Raw genomic sequence first — 25,080 nt, 5'->3', positions numbered from 1 at the left:
CGCGAGGCTTCGTCGTTTTTGTCGATCCGCCGTTATCGGCATTTGTTTCTTTTCTTTTTTCTCTTTCTTTCCTTTTGGGCCTGATTGTGCTGCTTTCGCCCCAGCACCTATCATTAGTTGTATCGATGGTTGCTTTGTAATACAAAGCGGGGAAACCCTTTTTCTTAACAGGTTTTTTTTTTGGTGATTTTCTTAACAGGTTAAACCGAAGAAGCCGAATTCATCCCGGCCCAGATGTTGAGTACAAGCCCTCCCGGCCCAATTAGAGATGTCTGGACTGGACTGCTAAGCCGCCGCAACCGCATCTTTTTCCCCATCCCTCCCCAACTCCCGACGGCCGACGGGCCATCATCCCGATCTCCACGCCCCCCCTGCTCGCTCGGCGCCCGCCACCCCCATGGCGATGAGGCCGCCGGCGCCGGTCGACGACGCCATGCGCGCGGTCTTCACGCGCCTGCCGGCGGACGACCCGAGGAGCCTCGTCCGCGCCGCCGCCGTCTGCAGGAGCTGGCGCGCCATCCTCTCCGACCCCGGCTTCGCCCACGGCTACCGCGCGCTCCACGGGGCGCCGCCCATGCTCGGCTTCCTCCACAACGAGTACCGCAGGGGCAACCGCTTCGTCCCCACTTCGACCTTCCGCCGGCGGGCGTCGCAGGACCGCCCAGACTGCCAGGTCCTCGACTCCCGGCACGGCCTCGTCCTCCTCTACGCTCCTGCATACGACCCCCCTCTTGAAGCCCGCGACCTCGTCACCGGCGACTGGTGGGACATCGACGACGACCCCAAGTGCCGCGACATCATGCACTGGCCGGGCGACGGCCCCGACGACTTCTTCAGCGGGACTGGGATGCGCTGTAATGCCACGGTGCTCTGCGCCAAAGATCGGTGTGACCACCTCGACTGCCATGGCGGCCCTTTCCTCGTGGCCTTGGTGGGCTCTGTGGAGGAAGGAGGCATTGCCCTCGCCACTGTCTACTCGTCGGAGACTCGTCAGTGGAGCCACATGATCTCTGTTCAGAGTCCTGGTTTGCGCATCGATGACGGAGGGCACACTGCTGTGGTGGGAGATATGGTCTATGTCCCCAGTTATGAGTGTGACAGTGTCGTGGAGTTCAACATTCGTGAGCAACAACTATCTGTGATCAATGTGCCAGAGAGCCTGGGCCAAGGATTCCTTTACCTCATCGGTGTGGAGGACGGCATGCTGCTGTTTGCGTCCGTGCTCAAGCCTAGACTCTATCTATTGTCAATGGAGGCTGGTCCTAGAGGAGCTGCGGCATGGGCGCGACACAGGGTCGTTGAGCTTGAGCCGTTGCTCCCTCGTCGTGCCCTCTTGGACATGTCGAGCTCGGACGTGTGGACGGTTGGTTTCGCGGAAGGAGTTAGGGTCATCTTCCTCAGAACACCGGCTGGGTGTTATGCAGTTGAGCTTAATTCAGGCCGAGCCAACAAGGTGGGTGAATTTAGCATTGAAAAGGTCATGCCCTACGCGAGGTTCTGCACTGGAGGTACATACAGACTAGTCAACAAGGTGCATGATGAACAGGGCATTAAAAGGTCATCACCCCCATGGCGATGCCGCTGAGTCCGCCGGCGCTGGTTGACGATGCCATGCGCGCGGTCTTCATGCGCCTGCTGGCGGACGACCCCAGGAGCCTCATCCGCGCCGCCGCCGTCTGCAGGGGCTGGCGCGCCATCCTCTCCGACCCCGGCTTCGCCCGCGGCTACCGCGCTCTCCACGGGGCGCCGCCCATGCTGGGCTTCCTCCACAACGAATACCGCAGGGGCAACCGCTTTGTCTCCACCTCGACCTTCCGCCGGCCGGCATCCCATGACCACCGGGACTGCCACGTTCTTGATTCCCGGCACGGCCTCACCCTCCTCTACGCCCCTGGGTACCATGCCCCGTTTGATGTCTGCGACCTCGTCACCGACAACTGGCGGGAGATCGACGACGACCCCAAGTGCCACGACATCATGCACTGGCCAGGCGACGACCCCGACGACTATTACAACGGCAGCATACACTGTAATGCCACGGTGTTCTGCGCCATAGACCGATGTGACCACCTCGACTGCCATGGTGGCCCTTTCCTCGTGGCCCTGGTGGGCTCTGCGGATGAAGGAAGCATTACCCTCGCCACTGTCTACTCGTCGGAGACTCGTCAGTGGAGCGACATGATCTCCGTTCAGACCCCGGGTCTTCAAATCGATACCGGAGGGCGCACTGCTGTGGTGGGAAATAATAAGGTCTATGTCCCCAATTATGAGGGTGACAGTGTCGTGGAGTACAGCATTCGTGAGCAACAACTGTCTGTGATCAAGGCGCCAGAGATCCTGGACCAGGGATACCTTGACCTCCTGGGTGTGGAGGATGGCATGCTGCTGTTTGCGTCAGTGCGCAAGCCTAGACTCTATCTATGGTCAATGGAGGCTGGTCCTAGAGGAGCTGCGGCATGGGCACGGCGCAGGGTCGTCGAGCTCGAGCCGTTGCTCCCTCCTCGTGCCCTCTTGGACATGTCGAGCTCGGATGTGTGGACGGTTGGTTTTGCTGAAGGAGTTAGGGTAATCTTCCTCAGAACTCCGGCTGGGTTGTACGCAGTTGAGCTTAATTCAGGCCGAGCCAACAAGATGGGTGAATTTAGCATTGAAAAGGTCATGCCCTACACAAGGTTCTGCATTGGAGGTACATAAAGATTATCTCGTACTGTTTTTTCAAACACGTGCACCAAGATATGAATGCTAAACATGCCATTGACTAGAATTTCAGTGTTTTTGCTTGTGGCTTACATTGTTGAGTAGTTTAATAAGTTCAAGAGTGCCCAAATAAGTTGATGAATATGTTGCTTTATTCTTCTCATTTTCTGCTTAGGTAGATATATATTTGTATCCAGGTGCTCGCCTTCTCTGGTTTTCTGTCTCTAGATATGCAGTACTGCTACATTATTCTGACGTTGAGTCATGCCGCAGAGTTGGCTTATTGTAGGCAACCACGATTAGTCTGTTATTTTTCCTGTCATGCCGTCTTTTGATGTTGATACAAGCCAGAGGAAAGAAAGAGTAGTTGGTGCTGATTAAGTAGGCAGCTGACCAGAGAACTCAATGGTGAATGTGTAGTAGGGGCTTTATCCTGTATGTTTTTGTTTGGATGCTCTAGTATATATGGTTTTTGCTGGTTATGCTCAAGAGTTAGTTAACTTAAGTCAAAGCTTTGCTAATCAGGACCCCTTAGCAGTTTTCGTTGTTGTGTACCTCCAATCGCAGATGCGTTACATCTTCTATATATACGACGTGTTTGGTTCGGCCAAAAATGCGCGGCTTCCGATTAGAGTGATTTGCGAAACCACAGCTAGCGTTTGTTTCGCTGCCAACTTTTTCCGTAACAGCGCTTTCCGATACAGCGTTTCAGAAAATCAAAACCGCTCGATACAGAGGTGATTAGAAAATCAGGACTCTGGTCGCATCAACCAAACAAACAGCGTATTGCGAAAAATTAATCGGAAGCAGCGGGTCTTGTTTACGGCAAAGTGAATACGTTACCCGGGCCGAACCAAACGCGTCGATAGTTTGGTTGATATGGACAGCTAAAGATGAAATGATTTTGAGGGGGCAAAGTGCGCTCCTTTCCCTGTTTTGTTCGTCATGTTATCTGATCAATCCTTTGTTACGGTGCAACATGGGGCCGGTTGCCGGGCTCCGATGAAGCCCCACACGCAGTTGCTGGTGGTACGATGATGTAACCAAATGGCGTCAAGAAAGATGGATCTCTCTACTTTTGCCTCCCAGAAAGACTTTGAAGATGAGCTGCTGCTGATGGCTGCGTTGGATGGTTTGGTTAGGGTTATTTACAAGAACAAGAGCTCTCTTTGTATCTGCTACCTCTGTCTTTGTGTCTCCGGTGTCGGGGGTCATCCTCCTTTTCGGGAAAAAAAAAACTTCTGTCTTCGTGTTTTAGGAGTATGCAAAACAGCCAAATTTCAATTGTCTGAAACAACTTATAAAAGGGAACGGAGGGAGTAGCAAGAAACTGCTAATAGTACAAGAAAGCAGTGTAACCAGTGATAACAACAACACATCAACATCACAGCATTGCATTGCAGGCTCTGGTGCCTCAAACTCACCAGTGTAGTGTGAATCCATTAACCTTCATTGGTGGCGCACCGGAGTCGTCGTGGTTTTTCCTCAACACTGTATTCCTGTTCCATGTCCATCCCATACATGACCATTAAACACCATTACTGTAAGATCTCCATAAAACCGCCTGTTGCAGCTGCTCAGATGGCGTAAAATGTCGTACCTTGTGTTGTAGTAAGCCGAGAAGTAATCAGATGATTGAGACCCACTCTTCTTCAGAAAATAGATCATGGCCTACACCATCTAGCCTACTGAGGAACCCAGATCCAAACCAATCTACTAGTGACAAAATAAAAACATGAGTGGTTGTACCTGGTGAAGCACCTGAATGGCGAAAAATCTTCCAGTACTTTGGCAATGGCTCTTTTTCCTCAAGGTTGGGCAATCAACATTTTCCCAACCTCCGCAGTTACTTTTCTAGCAAAAACAAAAGAAGCACAATCAGTCCATCCGATAGAAAGAGCATATCAACGCTGATTTTCGTATCAGATGATAACCCAACACACCCATTTATATTGGCCAAACATCATTCTAAACATAGGTGAGGGTATTATACAAGGAAAAATTGGGAAGCAAAGAAGATGCAAAGCCAAAGAGGAAGTGCACAAATTATGTTGGATACGATATTATCGCACACTCACATTCTTAATCACCATTCATCTTAGAAACTACACATACTTGTTGTTGGATGGTAGAATGGCATTATAAGTAGTGAGAAATGAATCACATTTTTCTTAATTTGCTGCCTCTGATCATGCTACCAAAAACAAGACAACAATTGAACCAATTTTTAAATGACGACAATTATCACAAAGGCGGCAGGGTATAATTGGCAAAGGAAAGTTGCATCATCAAACTCAGTCCTAGTAGACTTCTATCTAGTGCCCCGTTTGACTAGGCAACTGCAGCCTCATTACACTACATTACAGAGAAGTAACTCGCAAAAAAAAATTACAGAGAAGTAAACTGCTAGGACCATGACGAGAGTTGTTTAACTACAGAAGAAGAGAAGTTACAGCCGTGTCGATATCTTTATGTGCAGAGCTGCAGAAGAAGTTATAAATTATATAAGAATGTTGCTGAAGAAGATTCTGAAGATAATGATGGCACCCTTCACATTCAAGACCGGGTCAAACTGTGAACTGCTGATATTATAGTATTGCAGCAAACTTCAGACAGCGAAATTATACTGCAGTGATTTAACCTCTGATGTGTGTAACCAGAAGATAAAGGTGGTGACATTTCAGATGAGGAAGAGCACTTAGTAAAATGCCTAACTACTTGCGATTAAAAATTTGAGCAGTTTCAACAAAGCATTGGTAATTGATCAAGGAAATTGGCTTTTATCAGCATATTCTCTGTACCCAATAACTACACAGAATCAAGTTGTATTGGTTCAGATAGTGCATATGGTCCAACGTCAGAAGTGGAGGTGCATCTTCTGGCTATTAAAACAAGTTCAAAGAAACTACATAGATGATTTGCAACAGAAGTAGGCCATTAACAAAGTTTCTAGTAATCTGTAAACAAGTACTACCAATATTTTTTTTGTGAGGGCGACTTTGTTTACGGTCAAAAGCACACTTTACCTCTCCCTCAAACCAATTCTATCTCAACTGAGTTCCGATTTGGGTCTGTTCCACAGATTGCTTTCCTCTTTCGATCCATAGACTGAACAGCAGATCATTGGTCCGATCGACCATTCTCGTAAATTAATGATGCATCTTTTCAAGAAAAACCTCTGGGAGTTATATGATATCTCTGAGAGTTAAGCTTTTATCTGGTACAGCAAATAAAAGTTCACACCATTGGAAAGGCGCCAAAAGTGTTGCATTTCTGCAGTGATCTAGCAGGGTCCATGTTGAAACAATTAGGTTCTCATTTTGAGGATGACATGTGTGCTCTTCTTACGGTAGAGCAGAGAGATCATCATGTTGGCATATCAATAAAGATTTTGAATCTGTTAAAATCAGATCTGAACTTACTTCTCTGGAAACTGCCAATGTAAAAAGAATGTATCCATGTATGAGAAGATTTTTCCATTTTTTTTTCTATTCTTCTCTTTTTTATTTTTGAAATATTCACAAATTTCGAAAAAGTTCAAAGTCTTCAAAATTTGTTTGAAATTACAAATTTTATTCACTTTTTCAGAAAATATTCTAATTTTAAATTTGTTCATGCTTTTAAAAAATTGTTCAGGAATTCAAAAATTATCCTCTGAACGAGATTTAAAAATGTTTGTAACTTTGTTGAAGGACTTAAGAATCGTTCGCTTGTTTCAAATAAAAAATTGTTTAGTGAAAAATGTACGTGAATCTGAAACTTATTCGGGGAACGGGATTTGAAAAAATGTCCAGTGAAATATGTTCCTGAATTTGAAAATTGTTCAGTGGACAAGATTTGAAAATTGTTCACGTTTTATAAATTCTTGAAATTGTTCAGTACGAGATTTGAAAATTTCAGTGAGAATATGTTCATGAATTTGGAAATAGTTCATGAATTTGAAAATATTTAAAAATCATGATTTTTTTTAAAAAATCACGAATTTGAAATCTGAACGTGATTTGAAAAAAAAATATGAATTAAAAAAAAACTCTTAGCGATACAGACGCGCTACAAGAAGCTCGAATAGTTGACCGCTAGCATTAGCGCTATAGTGGCCTCCCTTTTTCCGATTAGAGATGACAACAAAGTATCGTCATGCTAAATATGCTATATTATCGGTCAACTATTAATCGGTTTTTTTTTTGCAAATCTTAGGTTCCCAACACTAAAATATGCTATATTCAACACCAAAAGAATATTAGACAGAAGTGTTACCTTTATTCCTAGCCTTTGAATCCTCATACAATGACAAGCAAGATAGGACAACGGTACATATTGCATAACAAGGACCACAAAACGCAAATAAACATAGTTTTTGCAAACATAGTGCTATGAATAGGTCCGATTTATCTGTACATTCTCGATAAATCGCTTGTCATAGCGATAAATTGGCCCAAACGATAAACAGTAAAGATAAGGCATAATCTTATCAGTCACCCCAAGAGTAGCAATAAATCAAACGATAAAAGGCTGAATCGGAAGATTTTTTGAACCTAGAGCAACAATTAAACGAGGGGGGTGGGTTCCTCCTCTAAGTGGATATGTGAAACTAAACATTTATGTGGGCTTCGATGATGAGATGCTCAAAGGTACAACGGGTGCTATCATCTGTGACAAGTCAAGAAAGTTTATAGCTGCTGGAAATAGTCGTATAGATTGGTGCTCAGATGTTCCTTTCCGTGGAGGTTCAGGCTTTAAAGTCTGGACTAACTTTGGCACAATCCATTGGATGCAACAAATTGGTGGTTAATTCTGACAATCTGGAGTTGATTACCATAACAAAAGAAGGTGCAAACTCTGCATGGGCTTCGGCTTCAATTTTTGACGACTGTTATGACATGTCATGCGGATTTCCTCATATATTTTTTCGAGCATTGTCCTAGAGAGGCTAACTCGGTGACCCATGAACTGGCTAGATTAAAAAGGTTCTGTGGTTCTAGTGTTTGGATGAATGAAGCTCCGGTTTCAATCACAGCTCTTCTTGTAACCGATGCAACACTTATTATAAATGAATAAAGAGGAGGTTTTTAGTTAAAAAACACAGATTTTTTTAGGTGTAAAAAAACACAGGTTAACCTTTTTTTTATTTTGAGTGCTTAACACAGTTCTTTTTTTAGGCAAGAGTGCTTAAGACAGGTTAACCGAAGAAGCCGAATTCATCCCAGCCCAGACGTTCTGTACAAAGCCAGCCCGGCCCAATTAGAGACGCCTTGACGGCTAGAACCAGGTCGCCCCGACTCGGCCGTCGCCACGACTCCGCCCCCATCCCTGACCCCGACGGCCGACGGGCAATCCTCGCGACCTCCACGCCCCCTGCTCGCCACCCCCATGGCGATGGCGATGAGGCCGCCGGCGCTGGTCGACGACGCCATGCGCGAGGTCTTCACGCGCCTGCCGGCGGACGACCCCAGGAGCCTCGTCCGCGCCGCCGCCGTCTGCAGGAGCTGGCGCGGCATCTTCTCCGACCCCGGCTTCGCCCGCGGCTACCGCGCGTTCCACGGGGCGCCGCCCATGCTGGGCTTCCTCCACAACGCGTACCGCAACGGCAACCGCTTCGTCCCCACTTCGACCTTCCGCCGGCGGGCGTCCCAGGACCGCCCAGACTGCCAGGTCCTCGACTCCCGGCACGGCCTCGTCCTACTCTACGCCCCCGCGTACGAACTCCCCTTTGACGCCTGCGACCTCGTCGCCAACAAGTTGTGGGAGATCGAGGCCTTCCCCAAGTGCCGCGGCACCATGCACTGGGAGGACATCTACGAGGGCGTGCTACACTGCAATGCCACGGTGCTCTGCGCCAGAGACCGGTGCGACCACCTCGACTGCCATGGCGGCGGCCCTTTCCTGGTGGCCTTGGTGGGCTCTGCGGAGGAAGGAGGCATTGCCCTCGCCACTGCCTACTCGTCGGAGACTAGTGAGTGGAGCCGCAAGATCTCTGTTCGGAGCCCGGGTTTGCAGATCGACGACGGAGGGCACACTGCTGTGGTGGGAAACAAGGTCTATGTCCCCAGCTATGAGTGTGACAGTGTCGTGGAGTACGACATTGCTGAGCAACAACTATCTGTGATCAACGTGCCAGAGAGCCTGGACGAGGCACACCTTGACCTCATAGGCGCGGAGGACGGCATGCTGCTGTTTGCGTCCGTGCTCAAGTCTAGACTCTATCTATGGTCAATGGAGGCTGGTCCTAGAGGAGCCGCGGCATGGGCGCGACGCAGGGTCGTCGAGCTCGAGCCGTTGCTCCCTCCCCATGCCCTCTTGGACATGTCGGAGTCGGACGTGTGGGCGGTTGGTTTCGCGGAAGGGGTTAGGGTCATCTTCCTCAGAACACCGGCTGGGTTGTACGCAGTTGATCTTAATTCAGGCCGAGTCAACAATGTGGGTAAATATAGCATTGAGAAGGTCATGCCCTACACGAGCTTCTGCACTCGAGGTACAAGCTAGCCTCTTGCTGTTTTCTCAAACACATTCGTCAACTTATGGACAGTAAATACGCCATCGATCACTATTTCAGTCTTTTTGCTTGTAGCTTAGATCGTTGGATCGTTGGATAGTTTAAGTTCATCTGATCAAGCCTTTGTCTGTTACGGTGCAGCATTCCGCCGGGTGCTGGCCTCTGATGAAGCCTCACGCGCGGTTGCCGGTGGCGGTGCAACGGTGTGACCATCGAGACGATGGGTATCTGTCTACTTTTTCCTCCCAGGAAGACTTTGAAGATGAGCTCTAGTGGGTGTCTTCTGCTGCCGGCGGTGTTGGGTAGTTTGGTGTATCTCTATGGTGGACGTTCATTTGTAGTACTGGTCGTGCCCTTTTGCCTGAACTGGAGTTAGCTTTGCTTGAGTTGTGCGTCGTTTGAGCAGGGCATCTATGGTTCTCCCTTGCGAGTTAACACAAACTCGGTTTCAATAATATTAATAATGTGGGTGGATTTACAGCTTATTATGATGAGTAAGCTGCTACTCAAAATTCGATTGCCTTTATTTTTTTTTCTGCTCGAGTTGTGGATAGTGTTTACATTGTCAAAACATTTTGAATTGCAGACATATGTTACTCATTCTAAAGAAGCGCGGCTTTTTTGTGCAAGTGACACTATCGCGACCATCTTAGGATGAGGAGCTGATGCATTTCATAAACTTCAAATTTTTGTTTCCGGATTCACGCATGAGTGTGTTCAATAAGGACACAATGGAGTTCATGTATCATTTCTAGGAGCACGAAACACATAAATTGAAGTTCTGCTCGTCGACAATCAAATTCTGAATACATAAATTTACAGAACTCCATCTTCCATCAAAATTTTACATGCAACTTTGAAGACTAATACTCCCTCCGTTCCTAAATATTTGTCTTTCTAGAGGTTTCAACAAGTGACTACATACGGAGCAAAATGAGTGAATCTACACTCTAAAATATGTCTATATACATCCGTATGTGGTAGTCTATTTGAAATCACTAAAAAGACAAATATTTAGGAACAGAGGGAGTACTAGCAAGAAACTGATAATAATACATTAAAGCAGTGTAACCGATAATCAGTGATAACAACAAATCAACATCACAGCATTGCATCACTGTACTTTTCCAGATTACAGACTTGGTTCCAGGCTCTGGTGCCTCAAACTCACTAGCAGTGTGGATCCCTTAATCTTCATCAAAGGCGCACCAGAGTTGTCGTGTTTTTTTTCCAACATTGTATCCCTGTTCCATGTGCATACCACACATGGCAATTAAACACCATTATTGCAAGATCTTCGTAAACCGCTTGTCGCAGCTGCACAGATAGTAGTATCAAATATGCCATACCTTTTTGTACTAAGCCCGTAAGACAAATCAAATGATTATCTGAGCCTCACTTTTGTTCCGGAAGGAAATCACAGCCTACACCAACTAGCTGACTGAGGTACCCATAACCCAAACCAAGTAACTAGTGAAACATTGGTAGTTGTACCTGGTGAAGCTCCCGAATGGCCAAGATCTTCCAGTACTTTGGCAGTTATCTTCGTTCCTTAAGATTAGGCAAGCAGCATTTTCACAACCCACACAGTTACTTTTCTAGCAAAATCAAAAAAAGCACAATCAGTCCATCTGATAGAAAGAGCATATCAACACTGACTTTCGTATAAGATGATAACCGAATACACTCATTTATATTGGCTAAAAAAATCATTATAAACAAAAGTGAGGATATTATGAAAGGGGATATTGGAAAGCAAAGAAGATTTAATGCCAAAGAGGAAGTGCGCAAATTATGTGCACACTGTATTACTTCACACTCACATTATCAATCACCATTCATCTTAGAAACTATTCATCATTATTAACGCATGGTAGAATGGCATTATAAATAGTGAGAAATGGAGTCTGTGCTTTCTCTCGTCATGCTACTAAAACAAGAAAATAATTGAACCAATTTTTAAATGATGACATTTATCACAAAGGCAGAAGGGTGTAATTGGCAAAGGAAACTTGCATCAAATTCAATTCTAGACTTCTAGTGCGCTGTTACACTAGGCAACTGCAGTCTCATGACATTACAGTACAGAGAAGGAAACTACGAGACCATGACGAGAGTTGTTTAACTACAAAAGAAAAGTTAAAGTCATGTCTGACATATTTATGTGCAGAACTGCAGACGAAGTTAGAAATTGTCATGTTTAAACGTTGACTGATGAAATTAAGGCACTGAATTTAGCAGCTAGGATAGTAGTTAAATTGGCTAAGAGTTTTTAGGCTTGTAGTCTGCAAAGAATGTTACTGAAGAAGATTCTGAAGATCGTATAGCAACCTTTACATTCAAGACCAGGCCAAACTGCCAACTGATGATATTATAGTATTGCCGCAAACGTCAGACAGCAACATATACTTTAGCAATTTAACCTCTGATGCGTGTAAACAGAAGACGAAGGTGGTGATATTTCAGATGAGGAAGAATGCTTAGTAAATGGTTAACTTCTTGCGATTAAAATTAGAGCAGTTTCAACAAAGCATTAATACTTGATCAAGAAAATTGGATTTTATTAGCATATTCTCTGTACTAACAACTACAGAATCCAGTTGTATTGGTCCAGATAGGGCATATGGTCAAACGTCAGAAGTGGAGGTGCTCATTCTGGCTATTAAGTAAAACAAGTTAAAAGGAACTACAGAGAAAAGTTGCAGCAAAAGTAAGTCATTAACAAAGTTTCTATTTATCTGTGAACAAGTACTACCAACATTTATTGTGAGGGCAACTTAGTTTACGGCCAAGAACACACTTTACCTCTCCCTCAAAACAATTCTATCTCAACTGAGTTCTGATTTGAGTCTGTTCCAGATTGCTCTCCTCTTTCGATTCATAGACTGAAGGTCAGATCGTCGGTCCAAGTGACCATTCTCGTAAATTCATGATGCATCTTTTGAAGATCATCTGGGAGTTATAGCTTTACACCATTGGAAAGGCACCGCGAGGTGTTGTATTTCTGCAGTGATCTAGCAGGATTCATGTCGAACAATCAGGTTCTCATTTTGAGGATGACATCTGTGCTCTTCTTACAGTACAGCAGATAGATCATCATGGTGGCATATCAATAAAGATTCTCAATCAGTTGAAATCAGTTCTGGACTTGCTACTCTAGAAACTGTCAATGTAAAAAGAATGTATCCTTGTACAAGAGTGACCCATAGTATGTCGAGAGGTAATCCCATCTGATCTTACAACCAGAGCTAGTGCCCTGTACCACTGATTCAAGCAATCTTGAGCGTTACACCTTCTGAGAGACTCTAATTTTGCAATCTCACCATTTGAAACTCCTTCTTTCACTAGAATTGGTTTTAGTGCCTTGAAAGTTACATCATTTGGTGGTGTGCTCGATGCCATCATCTTCTGAAATATTTTCACAGCCTCCTCCATTTTCCCACCAGATACGTACATCTGAATCACAGAATTATAACTTAATGCTTGAGTTAGAAGCCCTAAAGCTTGCATTTCCTTGGAGATCCTGTGAGCTTCATCATAGCGAGCAACTTTCTTGTACAAGCACACCATCATCGCATATGAAAATTCATTTGCACTTCCCGTAATCTTCAAATTCTCAAAAAGCTCACGTGCTTCGTTCACCATACAATGGTCACTGTAGAGGCCAATCATGCAGTTGGATGCATAAAGGTTGGTGTCAGTATCTAAAGATTTCAGAAGCTTGTATGTCTTTTGGGCCTCTGCCAGATACCCTGCTTTCGTGTAGAGTTTGATCAAAGAATTATAGATCGAAGCACTCTCACATAAACCAGCCTTTGTCACTAAACCAAAATATGCTGCAGCTTGCTGGACATTTCCAGCTTCAGCATATGTATCAATTAAGATAGAGTAAACATATGCATCCGCGTGGACCCCCAAAGTGACCATTTCTCTAAATAGGCATTCAACCATGTGCAAATTCCCATGCTTAGTAAAGCTGTCAATCACCACAGAATATGGAACACAGTCAATCGGCATTTTAGCTGCTTGCATCTTTCTCAAGTAGTAGAGAGCTTTCTCTGGCAGTTTAGCAGTTGACAGGAGTTGAATGAGAGAACTGTAAGTCAAGTAATCAGGTAGTACGCCGTACCTCAACATGCCAGCAGCTATCTCACAGGCCTCATCAAGCTTCTCTGCTAACCCATATGCTTTGATCATAACATTGCACACAGAAACGCTAAGCATCTTCCTCTCCAGGCAACATATAAAAGCCTTTTCTGCGAGGTTTATGTACCCTTTCTTCCCAAATGCATCAATGTTTGCAGAAAAGCACTCGGAGTCCATCTGATTACAGAACCTCTCAAACCAACACCACGACTGCTCAAGCATCCCAGCATTAACATACATCCTGGTTAGAGCTGACTGTGTGTATTCATCGATCACCAGGCCACTCTCGTCCATTTCTTTGACAAGGGCTTCTGCTTTACTGACCATTCCCCTGGTACAGTACCCATACAATAGCGTGCGGCAGCTCACAACATCCGGCACCAATTTTTCGGCTTTCATCTTACAGAAGTAGTGCTCTGCAACATCAATTTCATTACTTTCTCTGTATAGTGAGATGAGTGTGTTGTAAGTCCTGGTGTCAGGAGGGCACTGAAACTCCTCCATCATCCTCACCAAAGAAGCCACCTGCTCCATCCTATGGTGTTTACCCCAGACATGAATCAGTGTGTTGAATGTAATAATGCTCGGCGCGACACCTTCCCTCAACATTTGGTTGAACATGTCTGACACTTTCTCAAGCTGCCCAGCCTTTCCATAAGTATCAATCAAGGTGTTGTAGGTGTACAAGCTATAGCAAAGATGCCCATCCAACCCTGTATCTGATTCAGAAGACCATCTTTGAAAGAACAGCTCTGCCTTCTCATACTCTCCAGCCTTCTTATGGGCATGAAGGACAGTGCTCATGGTGACCTCGTCAGGCACCAAGCCGCGCTTGCACATGTCCCCGAGCCACAGCAACGCCGCCGTCTCTCTGCCCCCTTTGCAGTACACATCGATGAGCGTACCGTACGTCGTGTTATCCGGCGCCACGCCGCAGGAATGCATCTGGTGCCACAGGCCGGCGACGAGGTCCCATCTCCTGGCGCGCCCGACCGCGCAGAGCACGACATTGTAGTGGATCACATTGACCTCGTGGCGCCTCTGCCCGCGGAACCAGTCGAAGATCTCGATGGCCCGCCGCCAGTCCTTCTGCTCCTTGAGGATGATGGTCCTCTCCCGGCTGCTCAGGGTGTCCCTCCACGGCCACAGCGCCTCCCCGACGTCCCGGGCGCGCTCCAGCGCGTACAGCATTGCCGGGATGGACCCGCCGTAGCCGGACAACCTGCCCTTGCCCTTCCCCCTTTGCGCGGCAGCACTCTGTCCGGTGGTGCCGGCGACGGTGGGTGGAACCACCACCGCCGCATTGGGGCAAGCCTCGGCGGTTCTCGCCGGCGGCGCTGAGACCGCGTTGCTCTGGAGCGCGAGGCCCTTGTCCCTGCGGCTGGCGCCGGGCATCGAGGCCGCGAGGCCCGACTGCGGATTGAGCGGCGGCGGCGGCGGCGCGGGAGCACGGTGGAGGAAGCGGTCGCACGGGCTCAGCATCGCGCCCTGCGAAACAGCCGGGCGTGAGTTCCGCCGGTATTCGGGTCCAGAAATCGTGGATGGAAAGAAAGCCGCGAGCTCATACCTCGAAAATCAGTGGCCGGGGACTGCCGGGCGGGCGGGGGAGGCAGCGGGAGCGCGACGAGGGTAAGGGGGGAAACGGCGGCGGCGCGGATGTTTCAGGCGTCGGCGGTGGGCGGCGCCGAGGTGCGGCACGGCAGGCGGTGGCGGGCTAGAGGAGAGATTTTGGAGCGGCTTTGGGTTGGGTCAGCAGCAGGAGGAAGGAGATGAGTTTGGGGGGATGTGGATGTGGATGTCAAAATCACTATCTCTCACTCTACCTGACCGGAAGTTTGCCCTGATATTTCACCCTAAAATTTCGAAAGCCGGAAGTTTGCCCTGATATTTCACCCTAAAAATTCGAAAGTTGCTTTCAAATTTTGAAAACTTGTCACAAGTTTTTTTTTGAAAGAAAAGGTAGATAATTTTCTACCTTATGCATTCAAAACGGGTAAGAACCCGAGCGGCCAAAGGCCGATTACATGAAGGTGGTGTAAGCGTGCACTGAGAGTGCATTAGGCCACCACCAAGCCCATGAAAGATAGTTACATGGGCTGGGGGGAAAGGAGTGGTGATACTTCTAGGAAGCTACCAGGTGATCGGCCCAGGTTCTAATTGTAGAGCGATCTTCCGTCGTTCGGGCTCGCAAGCTTCATAATCTAAGAAGATCAGAGACCTCGTGGAGTGTTCGTGTGGCATGCCAGCAGTCATTATTGAAGACCCGGGCATTCCTCACCTTCCATAATCCAACATCACCTGCCGCGAACAGTATATTCCAGAGCCTCCCATAAGAAGCGGGTGGAGGGTGGCAGCACAAGAAATCCTGCAAAGAAGGCGCCGCAAGGGCCGATACAAGCAGTCCCGTCCTGCTCCACACTTTGTCCGCCAGCTTGCATCTCAGGACGATATGATCGATGCTCTCCACTGTTGGGCATATGTCACACCCATTATGTTGCGCGATGGTCGTCCAATGCTTGTTCATCCTGTTGTCCTTGGTGTTTAATCTGCCTCTGAGTGCTATCCAAAGAAAGACCCTATGCTTCTTTGGAATGATACGATCCCATATGCTTGGTGCAAGTTGGCAGTCCACACCTCTAAGGGATAGCAAGGAAAGAACATGCGGTGCCCCCATGTTTGGTTTTGGTAATTGATGACAATCTCTATGGACTAATGGTTGTCTTGAGTTGTATTTGAAGGATTTGTCCATAGGCTTTTCTTGAAGTCCATGTGTTGGTTTCAAGGAGTTTTTGAGTTGACCAAGGTGTTATTAAGGAATTATCCAAAGATTGGTCATGCGAGTGTTGAGCTTATTGCAAGCATGTCTTGAAGAAGAAGGTTGTGTGATCATTCATGTTTACCTTCAAGACATCATCCAAATGAAGAGAGTTGCAAAGATTCAAGGTTGATCAAGACTAAGTCAAGAGTGAATCAAGTTGATCAACTCACAAAGCGTAGAAGATGTACCGAGAGGGATCAAGTGATCCCATGGTATGGTAAGCATTGTCCATTACACTTTATGTACTAACCCATGGTCTATGTGAGAGTTGTATGTGGGGTTAGGTACGTATCCATGGGCTTGCGTCAAGAGGAAGATATCATACAACCCATGGAAAGGATGACATCAAGTGGTGATCGTCATCAAGATTATCGTGTGCAAGTTCAAGTGGAGCATCACGAAGAGATCAAGTGCTTGAATCTTGCCATCCATTGTGGTGTCAATGGACTTGTGAAGACGTGGGCAAGAGTGGCTCACCCATAATGAACTATGGGTGAGCAATCATCTAGTCTTCATCGAGCCAATGGAATCAAGAAAGGTGGTCCAACTTGAGGGAGTCAAGATCGTCTTCATCTAGCTCAAGTGGACCATGTGTAAGGCAAAGGTTTTCCCTTGATAGGTTTTCTATTTTACCGGTCTTGTGGTGGTAGTTGGGAGAACGAGTTATAGGATCGTTTGCCGTACTATCAAGGGGGGCTCTCAAGTTGGTAGCTTGATCGTATCGTTAGTAGAGAGCTCAAACCATTGCATCCTTGCATCATGTTTCTTGGTTCTTGTTTGGTTATCTTTGTGAGTCTTAGAGCTTATGGTCATCTTGATGACAAGCTTGAGTTCATCGAAAACGGAGTTCGCATGCGTCTTCTATGATGTTTTCGGTGTTGGAGATTTTACCGGTCTTATCCGATGAAGGGTTCTCACCATTTTCTTATGGGACTTTTCTCATTTGCTTATTCTTGATATTTCTATCAATATTGTGTTAGCCCATGTCGTTAGCTTTCCAACAAACTTGGTTACGTTGAATTCGGAGTCCGTTTGCAAAAGTTGTGGCTGTTTTGGTAAAGGCTGCAGCGGTACTACCGCGACTAGAGCGGATGTAATTTTTTACTACCGCTCTAGAGCGGTACTACCGCTGCTCCTGAGCGGTACTACCGCTCCAGAGCAGTACTACCGTGGCTCCTAAGCGGTAGTACCGCCCCGGACCAAAATCTCGTGTTTTCTCTCTCGTTTGGGCTGTTTTGACCGTGCTAAGCGGTAGTACCGCTCCTCCAAGCGGTAGTACCGCTTATGCACGACCTGAGCACATAACGGTTGGATTCGGGAGGTCCTATAAAAGGGGGTCTTCTTCCCCAATGAACCTAATCCTTTGAGCTCGTGTTCTTCCCCCATTGTTGACCTTCTTCGAGCTTGCTAACTCTCAATCCCTCCATCGATTCTTGCTAGTTCTTGAGGGAAAAGAGAGAGGAGATCTAGATCCACGTTTCCACCAATCACTTTCTCCTCTAAGTGAGGGGAACCCCTTGGATCTAGATCTTGGAGTTCTTCGTGTTCTTCTTTCGTTCTTCCTCTCATTTTCCTCCCTAGCATTAGTTGCTTTGGTGGGATTTGGGAGAGAAGGACTTGGGCACTCTGTGTGCCCTTGCCATTGCATTTGGTGCATCGGTTTGAGTTCTCCACGGTGATACGTGGAAGTGAAGTTTGAGAAGCTTATTACTCTTGGGTGTTTGGGCACCCTAGAGCTTGTTCCTCTTGGGTGCCTTGGTGCCCTAGACGGTTGGTGGTGTTCGGAGCTCAATCATTGTGGTGTAAAGCTCCGGGCAAGCGTCGGGGTCTCCAATTAGGTTGTGGAGATCGCCCCGAGCAATTTGACGGGTACCGGTGACCGCCCCCAAGGGTTTCCAAAGTGTACGGGTTCGGTGACCGCCCCCAAGGGTCGCCATTTGTACGGGTTCGGTGACCGCCCTCAAGGGTCCCTTAGTGGAATCACGGCATCTTGCATTGTGCGAGGGCGTGAGGAGATTACGGTGGCCCTAGTGGCTTCTTGGGGAGCATTGTGCCTCCACACCGCTCCAAACGAAGATTAGCATCCGCAAGGGTGTGAACTTCGGGATACATCATTGTCTCCGCGTGCCTCGGTTATCTCTTACCCGAGCCCCTTTACTTATGCACTTTACTTTGTGATAGCCATATTGTTCTTTGTCATATATCTTGCTATCACATAGTTGCTTATCTTGCTTAGCATAAGTTGTTGGTGCACATAGGTGAGCCTAGTTGTTGTAGGTTTTGTGCTTGACAAATTAACCGCTAGGTTTATTCCGCATTTGTTCAAGCCTAAACCGTAATTATTTTAAAGCGCCTATTCACCCCCCTCTAGGCGACATCCTCGATCTTTCACCTGAGAAATACTTGGTCGAGAGCTTTCTATTCATTGCCGTCGGTGTTCTTGTATCCCCCGGGCACGGGTCTGGTTGCTCCGAATGCAGAAAACCAAGCAAGGTTTGGAGCTCGAGCGTGGCCGAGTTGGATAAATTGGGGTGTAACTGTAGTGCCCATTGTCCCTCACTGTATTGCGAGGCCACCGTGCAGTTTTTGGACGAAGCAAAGGAGAACAGCACAGGGGAAGCAAACCGTAGCCTGCCACATGGTAGCCAGTGATCAAACCAAAAGGAAATACGTGTGCCCTCTCCAATTTTGCACTGTGTTGAATGAAGGACGAGGTGCAACAAGGATTTCAGACATTTCCACATGGTGGTATCTCTGCTGTGTCTGAGAGCTGAGATCTCCTTCTGGCAATACTGTGAGACAAACCAGTTGAAGCATGGGACTTCACCGTGCTGCAAAATATTAGACATGAGTTTGCATATCATTGCCATGTTGTGAGCCCTGAGGTCTCTAATTCCCAATCCTCCATTATTCTTGGGTGTGATCACTGTTTCCCATGCAACCAAGCAATGTCCACCCTTAGCTGAGTTCTTACCTTGCCAAAGGAAGCCTCTCAAAATTTGTTCCAGCTTGTCCATTGATTTCTTTGGCCATATAAAGCAGGCCATGAAGTAATTGGGAATGGACGCCAAGACTAAGTTTATCAGGGTAACTCGGCCTCCCCAGGATAGAAAAGTTGCAAGCCAGCCTGATAAGCGTTTATCCACCTTGTGTATGACAGGGATCAGAAGACCATGTGAGATTTTGTGAAACGATAACGGGGGTCCAAGGTAAGTGCAGGGGAAGGCTGATATCGGGCACTGCAACAGTTCGGCAATTTTTGTACTGGTATCCTGGTCCACACAAGTTTTGTGAGAGGTGGTCTCGTTTCAGAATGTTTATCCTAATCTTTTGACAAATTACTCTGTTTCTTAGAAAAAATATGACAAACTTCATGAAAAGAGTGCCATGGATTGTGAAAGCGGGAGAGTGAGTGAGAGGCAGTGTTAAACCACCACTTGTCAAAGACCTTTATTTATTTAAGAATACCAAGCCACCACTTTTCCTGACCATTTTATTACAAAGGGTTTTATCATTTATGCCACTAGTTGTGTCCCACTCCTCACTTTTCCCATTAAAAGTTACAATTGCTCAAAAATATCATCATTTTGTGAGACTTGCTCAAAAATGCCGTTAGACACCTCAAAGATTCCATCATCCCATTAGGTGTTTGCTCAAAAATGCCATTGGACAGTGTTACTGTTAGGTCCAACCCATTGACCATGTTATATGACCAAAATACCCCTAGACCCACATGTAATCTCTCTCTATCTCGCAATGATAGGTGTTGTCCCCACTTGTCAGGAGTAAGCAAGCAAATAATTTTAGAGAAAAACAAGAACTTTGTCGGGGATCGAGTGGGACACACACTTTATTGTAGTGAGACAGAGGGACAACTGACATGTTGGTCCGTGGGTATTTTGGTCATGTAACATGGTAAACGGGCTTTGAGCTGACAGTAATGGTTCAAATTTACTTATGCGGGAGCCGACCATCGAATGGAAAACCGCATCTTTCCGCGGACCGGAGGGGGGGGGGGGCAGTCCACAGACACTTATGCGGGAGACGTTCATCCAACCGTAGCCGCATACAATTTAAACCCAATTTCAACTAACCGGACGATTTCATCAAACTCAACGGAATTCATCAAAGTTCGGATAGAAAATAGCATAAAATATCCGTAAATAACATGCAAATATGTCTAGTACAACAATAGTTCAAATTCAGCGAGATTTAACCGGATGTTCAGCAAGTTTTTCATGGATGGATCATGTTATCCCACATATACTGCCCCTAGAGATTCATCCAACAATGTATGTGCGCGAATGGTATCTCGTCTGACTAGTAGTACATCACGGTAGAAAGTGCAGACTACACAACATGTAGAGCAACAATGAGTGAATAAATCAATCAACAACATGTAGAGTAAGAGGGAGCCAAACTTACAAACTCCATGGTGGCCACGCGCAACGGTCACATTGCCTACGACCGATCAATCGCACCACAATACTTCATGACAGAGTTTTGGATGTGTACCATCGGTACGCTAAGGACTTGACACTACGTTCATGGATGATGTGCATGTCATAGAGTGCAATGTGCTTTCACACATGAAACGAACCATGCACGGGCTACCAAAAGGCCTCCCTTCTGCTCCTTCCTACAAAGTCCGTAGATACGGCCAACCACGCATCACATAAGAACTCATCCTCCTTCGCCGAGTACCCCACCATCCTTCCTACTGTAAAGAACGACATGAAGTTCGAAAATATGCTCAGTGGCATTTGACCAAACATCTGCCGCAGACGAATCCTGGGTGGGGGTTGTGGACATCTGACAATGCCTGGGCGGCGACGGGAGAGTACATCGGCAGCGTCAGATAAAGAGGGTGCATATGCAAACCAAGGGGGAGCAGTGGCGGAGTGGAAGAGAATAGGACCGTAAGGAAGGATTTGAGTGGGCAGAGGGTGTAGGAGTCCTACGTGGAGGTGGTCCGGACTCTCGCAAAGCTCCCTCTAGTTTGCTTCTATTTTGCGGGGGAAAGGACGCCCGAACCTCTCCGCGGACCGATAGGGTATCGTGTTGGATGGCGGAATGGGTCCGGACGGATGCGGGCGGGTTGAGGATCAGCATTGGAGATGCCGTTAAAATGGATGGAAGTGTCGCAAGAGAAGCAAAATTCAGACTTAATGTCAGATAAGAAATAAAAAGTTTTGAATACCATCAAATAGGAAAACAAAATTTAAGGCAGGCTTTAAGGAATTGTCTTCGCGCAGGGAGGACTTGCCAGCAGCCCGTGGGCACACCACAGCCGCCGTCACAAACTCGCGCTTGGCTTCCTGGAATGCTGCAGGAACGCGCGTACAGGCAGGCAGGCCGTTGAAAAAACGAACGCAGGTTAGGTTGCTTGCTTGGGCTACGAGCCGACGACTTTGCTATGCAATGCATCGAGTCGTGGCGCTCTCTGAGCCACGCACGGACCCGTTGCTCGATCGTTGAAGTCATCCGCTAATCGCTGTATATATTCCGCGTCTCAGGGCACACGCCATGCCTTCGCTACTTCAGGCGACGACGCCTCTGATCCGACCGGAGCAGGCCATGGACCTCCGGCAGCACACCATCCAGCTCGGTGCGACTCATGGCGCAGCGGCGACGCAGCCGGGCGATGGCGGCGCGATGAGCTCCGAGCTGTACCTCGCCGTGTGCGGGGGGAAGAAGGAGGAGGCCATGGCGCTGCTTCGCCGGCTGCACTACGGCGGCGCTGCCGCGGATGATCGGGCTGCCGGTAACGTCCACCTAACTGCTGGCTCTAGCCGTTCGATCTCTGATCATCCGTGCGTTCGCATGATTAGAGTATTTTCTCCCTGCTCGCCGTTCAAAGTCAAACCTCAGGTTCTCAGGCCAGGGTTTTTGAAGTTATTTTAATCTGGCACACACTCAAATTTACAATTATTCGTCTACTATTGAAATTTGGATTTATTTTATTCATGCAAATTGGATTTGGAGAGAATCAGAGAAAGGGTGCATTATTTCATTTTAGAACAAAGAAGGGTATTTCATCAAGTTGCTGTACTTCTAGCTGCTGGATCTCCGGCCATCCGTACGTTCACATAGTTGAGAGCATTTTTCTTCTGTTCGCACCGGTCAAAGTCAAACCAATTTTGAATCACGGCCATCGGGTCAGGTTTTGTACGGGGAGGGGGTCAACTGCAGGCAAAATTCAAGCACGCACTCATTAGGTCCACATTTGATTATTTGAACACGACCATAAATTTTATGGAAGCTTGGTTTTCCCTTTCGGTTCGACCAAATCGCTACAATTTCTATCTGATCTTTTTTCCCGAATTCCTACCAGAGTTTGAGAAAATTTGACAAAAGTTCAACTTCTGTCTAAGTTTGTCCGTGAAGTCACGTGTCACCGATAATTTGCAAACACAAAAAGTGTGTCATCGATACATTTGGCCAATATGCAAATATCTTGGTGCCTAGTGATTTAACTGAGATTTCAGAATTCCATGTGAAATTACATTCAAAACGGGAACCCGCATATTTTTCTTAGGAAGGAAATTAAACCACACTATATCGAATTGTTTCAGGCATACAACAGGTGAGCGCAAAGAGGAACAATGTTCTTCATTTAGCCGCGGAGCACGGGCACGCCGAGCTGATCCATGATCTCGTCAGCTTCGGGGGCAAGAGCCTGCTCTCTGCCCAGAACTCTGCTCTGGACACGCCTCTGCACTGCGCGGCGAGGGCGGGGCACTGCAAGGCCGTGTCCGTCCTCGTCCAGCTCGCGCTGGACTACGGAGATGAGAGCGCGCTGTGGTGCAAGAACGCGGCCGGGGACACGGCCCTTCATCTGGCAGCGAGGCTCGGCCATGGCGTGGCGGTGGAGGCCATGGTCTCCGCGGCGTCCGGGCTGGCCTCTGAGGTCAACCACGCGGGCGTGTCGCCGCTGTACCTGGCGGTGATGAGCAGGTCGGTGCCCGCCGTCAGAGCGATAACGATCAGGTGCCGGGACGCGTCGGCCGCCGGCCCGAGCTCGCAGAACGCGCTGCATGCCGCCGTCTTCCAGGGCTCAGGTCAGCTAGCCAGCGAGCTCCCCCTTGATCCCATTGTATTTGTTGAAATTCGGCTGATGCATCTGAACTTTGTTAGAAATGGTTAGCCTGCTGCTGGAGTGGAAGCCATGCGGCCCATCCCTCGCTAGCCAAGCGGACGACACGGGCAGCACCCCGCTCCATTTCGCCTCCTCCGACGGCGACCGCTCCGTCGTAGGTGCCATCCTGAGCGCGTCGCCGCCGTGCGCGGTGCGCGTGAGGGACTCCGGCGGCCTCTCCGCTCTCCACGTCGCGGCGGGGATGGGCCACGCCCACGTCGCCAGGGCGCTGATGGACGCCTGCCCGGACGCTGCCGAGCTCCAGGACGACCGCGGCGGAACCTTCGTACACGCCGCGGCCAGGGGAGGCCACTCCGAGGTGGTGCGGCTCGCCATCAAGAAGCCGATGCTGGGCGGCGGCGGCCTCCTGAACACGCAGGACGGGGACGGCAACACGCCTCTCCACCTGGCCGTGGCCGCGCGCGAGCCGGCCATCGCGGAGGCCCTGCTGTGGACGGGCCAAGTGCGAGCCGACGTGACGAACAGCGACGGCCACACGCCGCTGGACCTCGCCGCGAAATCGACCGATTTCTACTCCATGGTAAGCCTGGTGGTGACACTGACGGCGTTCGGGGCGCAGTTCCGTCCGCAGAGGCGGGACCACGTGCAGCGATGGGACAGCCGCAACATAATAAAGGCGATCGAGAAGACGTCAGACAGCCTCGCGGTGGTCGCCGTCCTCGTCGCCGGCGTGGCCTTCACCGCCGCCAACAACCTCCCCGGGTCGTACGAGCAGGAGGGGAACGTAAAGGGGATGGCGGTCCTCCGGAGCAAGACCATCTTCAAATGCTTCCTCATCCTGGACGGCGTCGCCCTGGTGACCTCCATCCTCGCGGTGGTCCTGCTCGTCTACGGCAAGGCCTCGCGCTCCGCCCGGTCGTGGAAGAGCTTCGCGGCGGCGCTGCACTGCATCTGGGCGTCCCTGATCAGCATGCTCCTCGCCTTCTACGCGGCCATCGCAGCCGTGACGAGCACCACGGGGGTCTACGACATCAGGGTCTTCGTCGTGAACCTCGTCCTCGTCGTGCTGTTCATCGTGCTCTCCGCCTTTGTCAGCCCTCCGGTGTCGCACCTCATAATGTGCAAGTTCCTGTGGCAATGTGGCCTCAAAGGATGCCGAGGTGTCGTCCGCAGGCGTATCAGCCAGCAGTATCCGGTCGTGGGCGCCTTCGTCTTCAACCTGCTTCTGTTCAGGGCTGCGCATTATGTCATACTGTTTGCCGGCTTCATCATTGTCTCCACCTTGCGGGGCGGCTCCGATGTTCGCTAGAGCGTGGTTAATAGAGCTGTTTGTTGTTGTCATGTCATTCATCGTAGATTTTATAGATGGCATATATAGTAGTTAGTTGTAAAATAGAATGGACCGGGATTTGGAGCACTCGGGTGCTCCGCACCCTTATACAAACAATTCATTCAAATACATACCGAGAAATTTGAAAAAAGATCTGGAATTTTGGGATATCAAACGTGGGTTCCCGGTCTACTCCCGTGTGAAATTTCGTGAAAAATTACCAGAAAACGTATTCATGGCAAAAAGACAAAAAGTTTCTATGTATAGAAAAAACTGTTTGGGTAGATTTTTGTTCGGACAGTATTTCCTTCGCCACGGATACGTTTTTGGGAATTTTTTCACGAAAATCCACACGGGAGTAGATTGGGAACCTATGTTTGATATCCCCAAATTTCAGATTTTTTTGATTTTTTGGGTATTTTTACGATTATTTTTCGTATAGGGGTGTTGAGCACCCAGGAGCTCCTGTGTATTTTCCTAAATAGATACAACTTTAT

The 25,080-nt window shown here is 48.1% G+C and overlaps 4 protein-coding genes across 11 annotated transcripts; 3 read left to right on the top strand and 1 right to left on the bottom strand.

The window, feature by feature from the left end:
• The first annotated feature begins 295 nt into the window (after positions 1–295).
• Positions 296–1,724, top strand: LOC123112917 (uncharacterized). The gene has a single exon (XM_044534023.1). The coding sequence runs from the start codon at positions 398–400 to the stop codon at positions 1,583–1,585; it is 1,188 nt and encodes a 395-aa protein (XP_044389958.1). The 5' UTR covers positions 296–397; the 3' UTR covers positions 1,586–1,724.
• A 6,343-nt stretch (positions 1,725–8,067) lies between these two features.
• LOC123114954 (uncharacterized) lies at positions 8,068–9,180 on the top strand. The gene has a single exon (XM_044536303.1). The coding sequence runs from the start codon at positions 8,068–8,070 to the stop codon at positions 9,178–9,180; it is 1,113 nt and encodes a 370-aa protein (XP_044392238.1).
• Positions 9,181–9,938: 758 nt separating this feature from the next.
• LOC123112915 (pentatricopeptide repeat-containing protein At3g23020) lies at positions 9,939–15,139 on the bottom strand. Of its 8 annotated transcripts, XM_044534018.1 has the most exons (5): positions 14,904–15,139; positions 11,996–14,824; positions 10,685–10,788; positions 10,540–10,614; positions 9,939–10,434 (listed from the first exon to the last, which is right to left on the bottom strand). In XM_044534018.1, exon 2 carries the CDS (start codon positions 14,816–14,818, stop codon positions 12,347–12,349), a length of 2,472 nt encoding a protein of 823 aa, XP_044389953.1. In that variant the 5' UTR covers positions 14,819–14,824; positions 14,904–15,139; the 3' UTR covers positions 9,939–10,434; positions 10,540–10,614; positions 10,685–10,788; positions 11,996–12,346. The 8 variants fall into 8 exon arrangements, with proteins under 8 accessions (XP_044389953.1, XP_044389950.1, XP_044389952.1 ...); XM_044534015.1 differs by having other exon boundaries at positions 10,540–10,788; XM_044534017.1 differs by having other exon boundaries at positions 9,939–10,614.
• Positions 15,140–21,683: 6,544 nt separating this feature from the next.
• On the top strand, positions 21,684–24,743 carry LOC123116734 (ankyrin repeat-containing protein At2g01680). Its single transcript, XM_044537653.1, has 3 exons — positions 21,684–21,918; positions 22,730–23,215; positions 23,292–24,743. The coding sequence occupies exons 1-3, from the start codon at positions 21,732–21,734 to the stop codon at positions 24,560–24,562; spliced, it is 1,944 nt and encodes a 647-aa protein (XP_044393588.1). The 5' UTR covers positions 21,684–21,731; the 3' UTR covers positions 24,563–24,743.
• The last annotated feature ends 337 nt before the right edge of the window (positions 24,744–25,080 follow it).

This window comes from Triticum aestivum, chromosome 5B, assembly GCF_018294505.1.
Source record: "Triticum aestivum cultivar Chinese Spring chromosome 5B, IWGSC CS RefSeq v2.1, whole genome shotgun sequence".
Lineage (NCBI taxonomy): Eukaryota > Viridiplantae > Streptophyta > Magnoliopsida > Poales > Poaceae > Triticum > Triticum aestivum.
The sequence above is the reverse complement of the archived record's forward strand: the minus strand, read 5'-3'. Positions and strand labels throughout refer to the sequence as shown.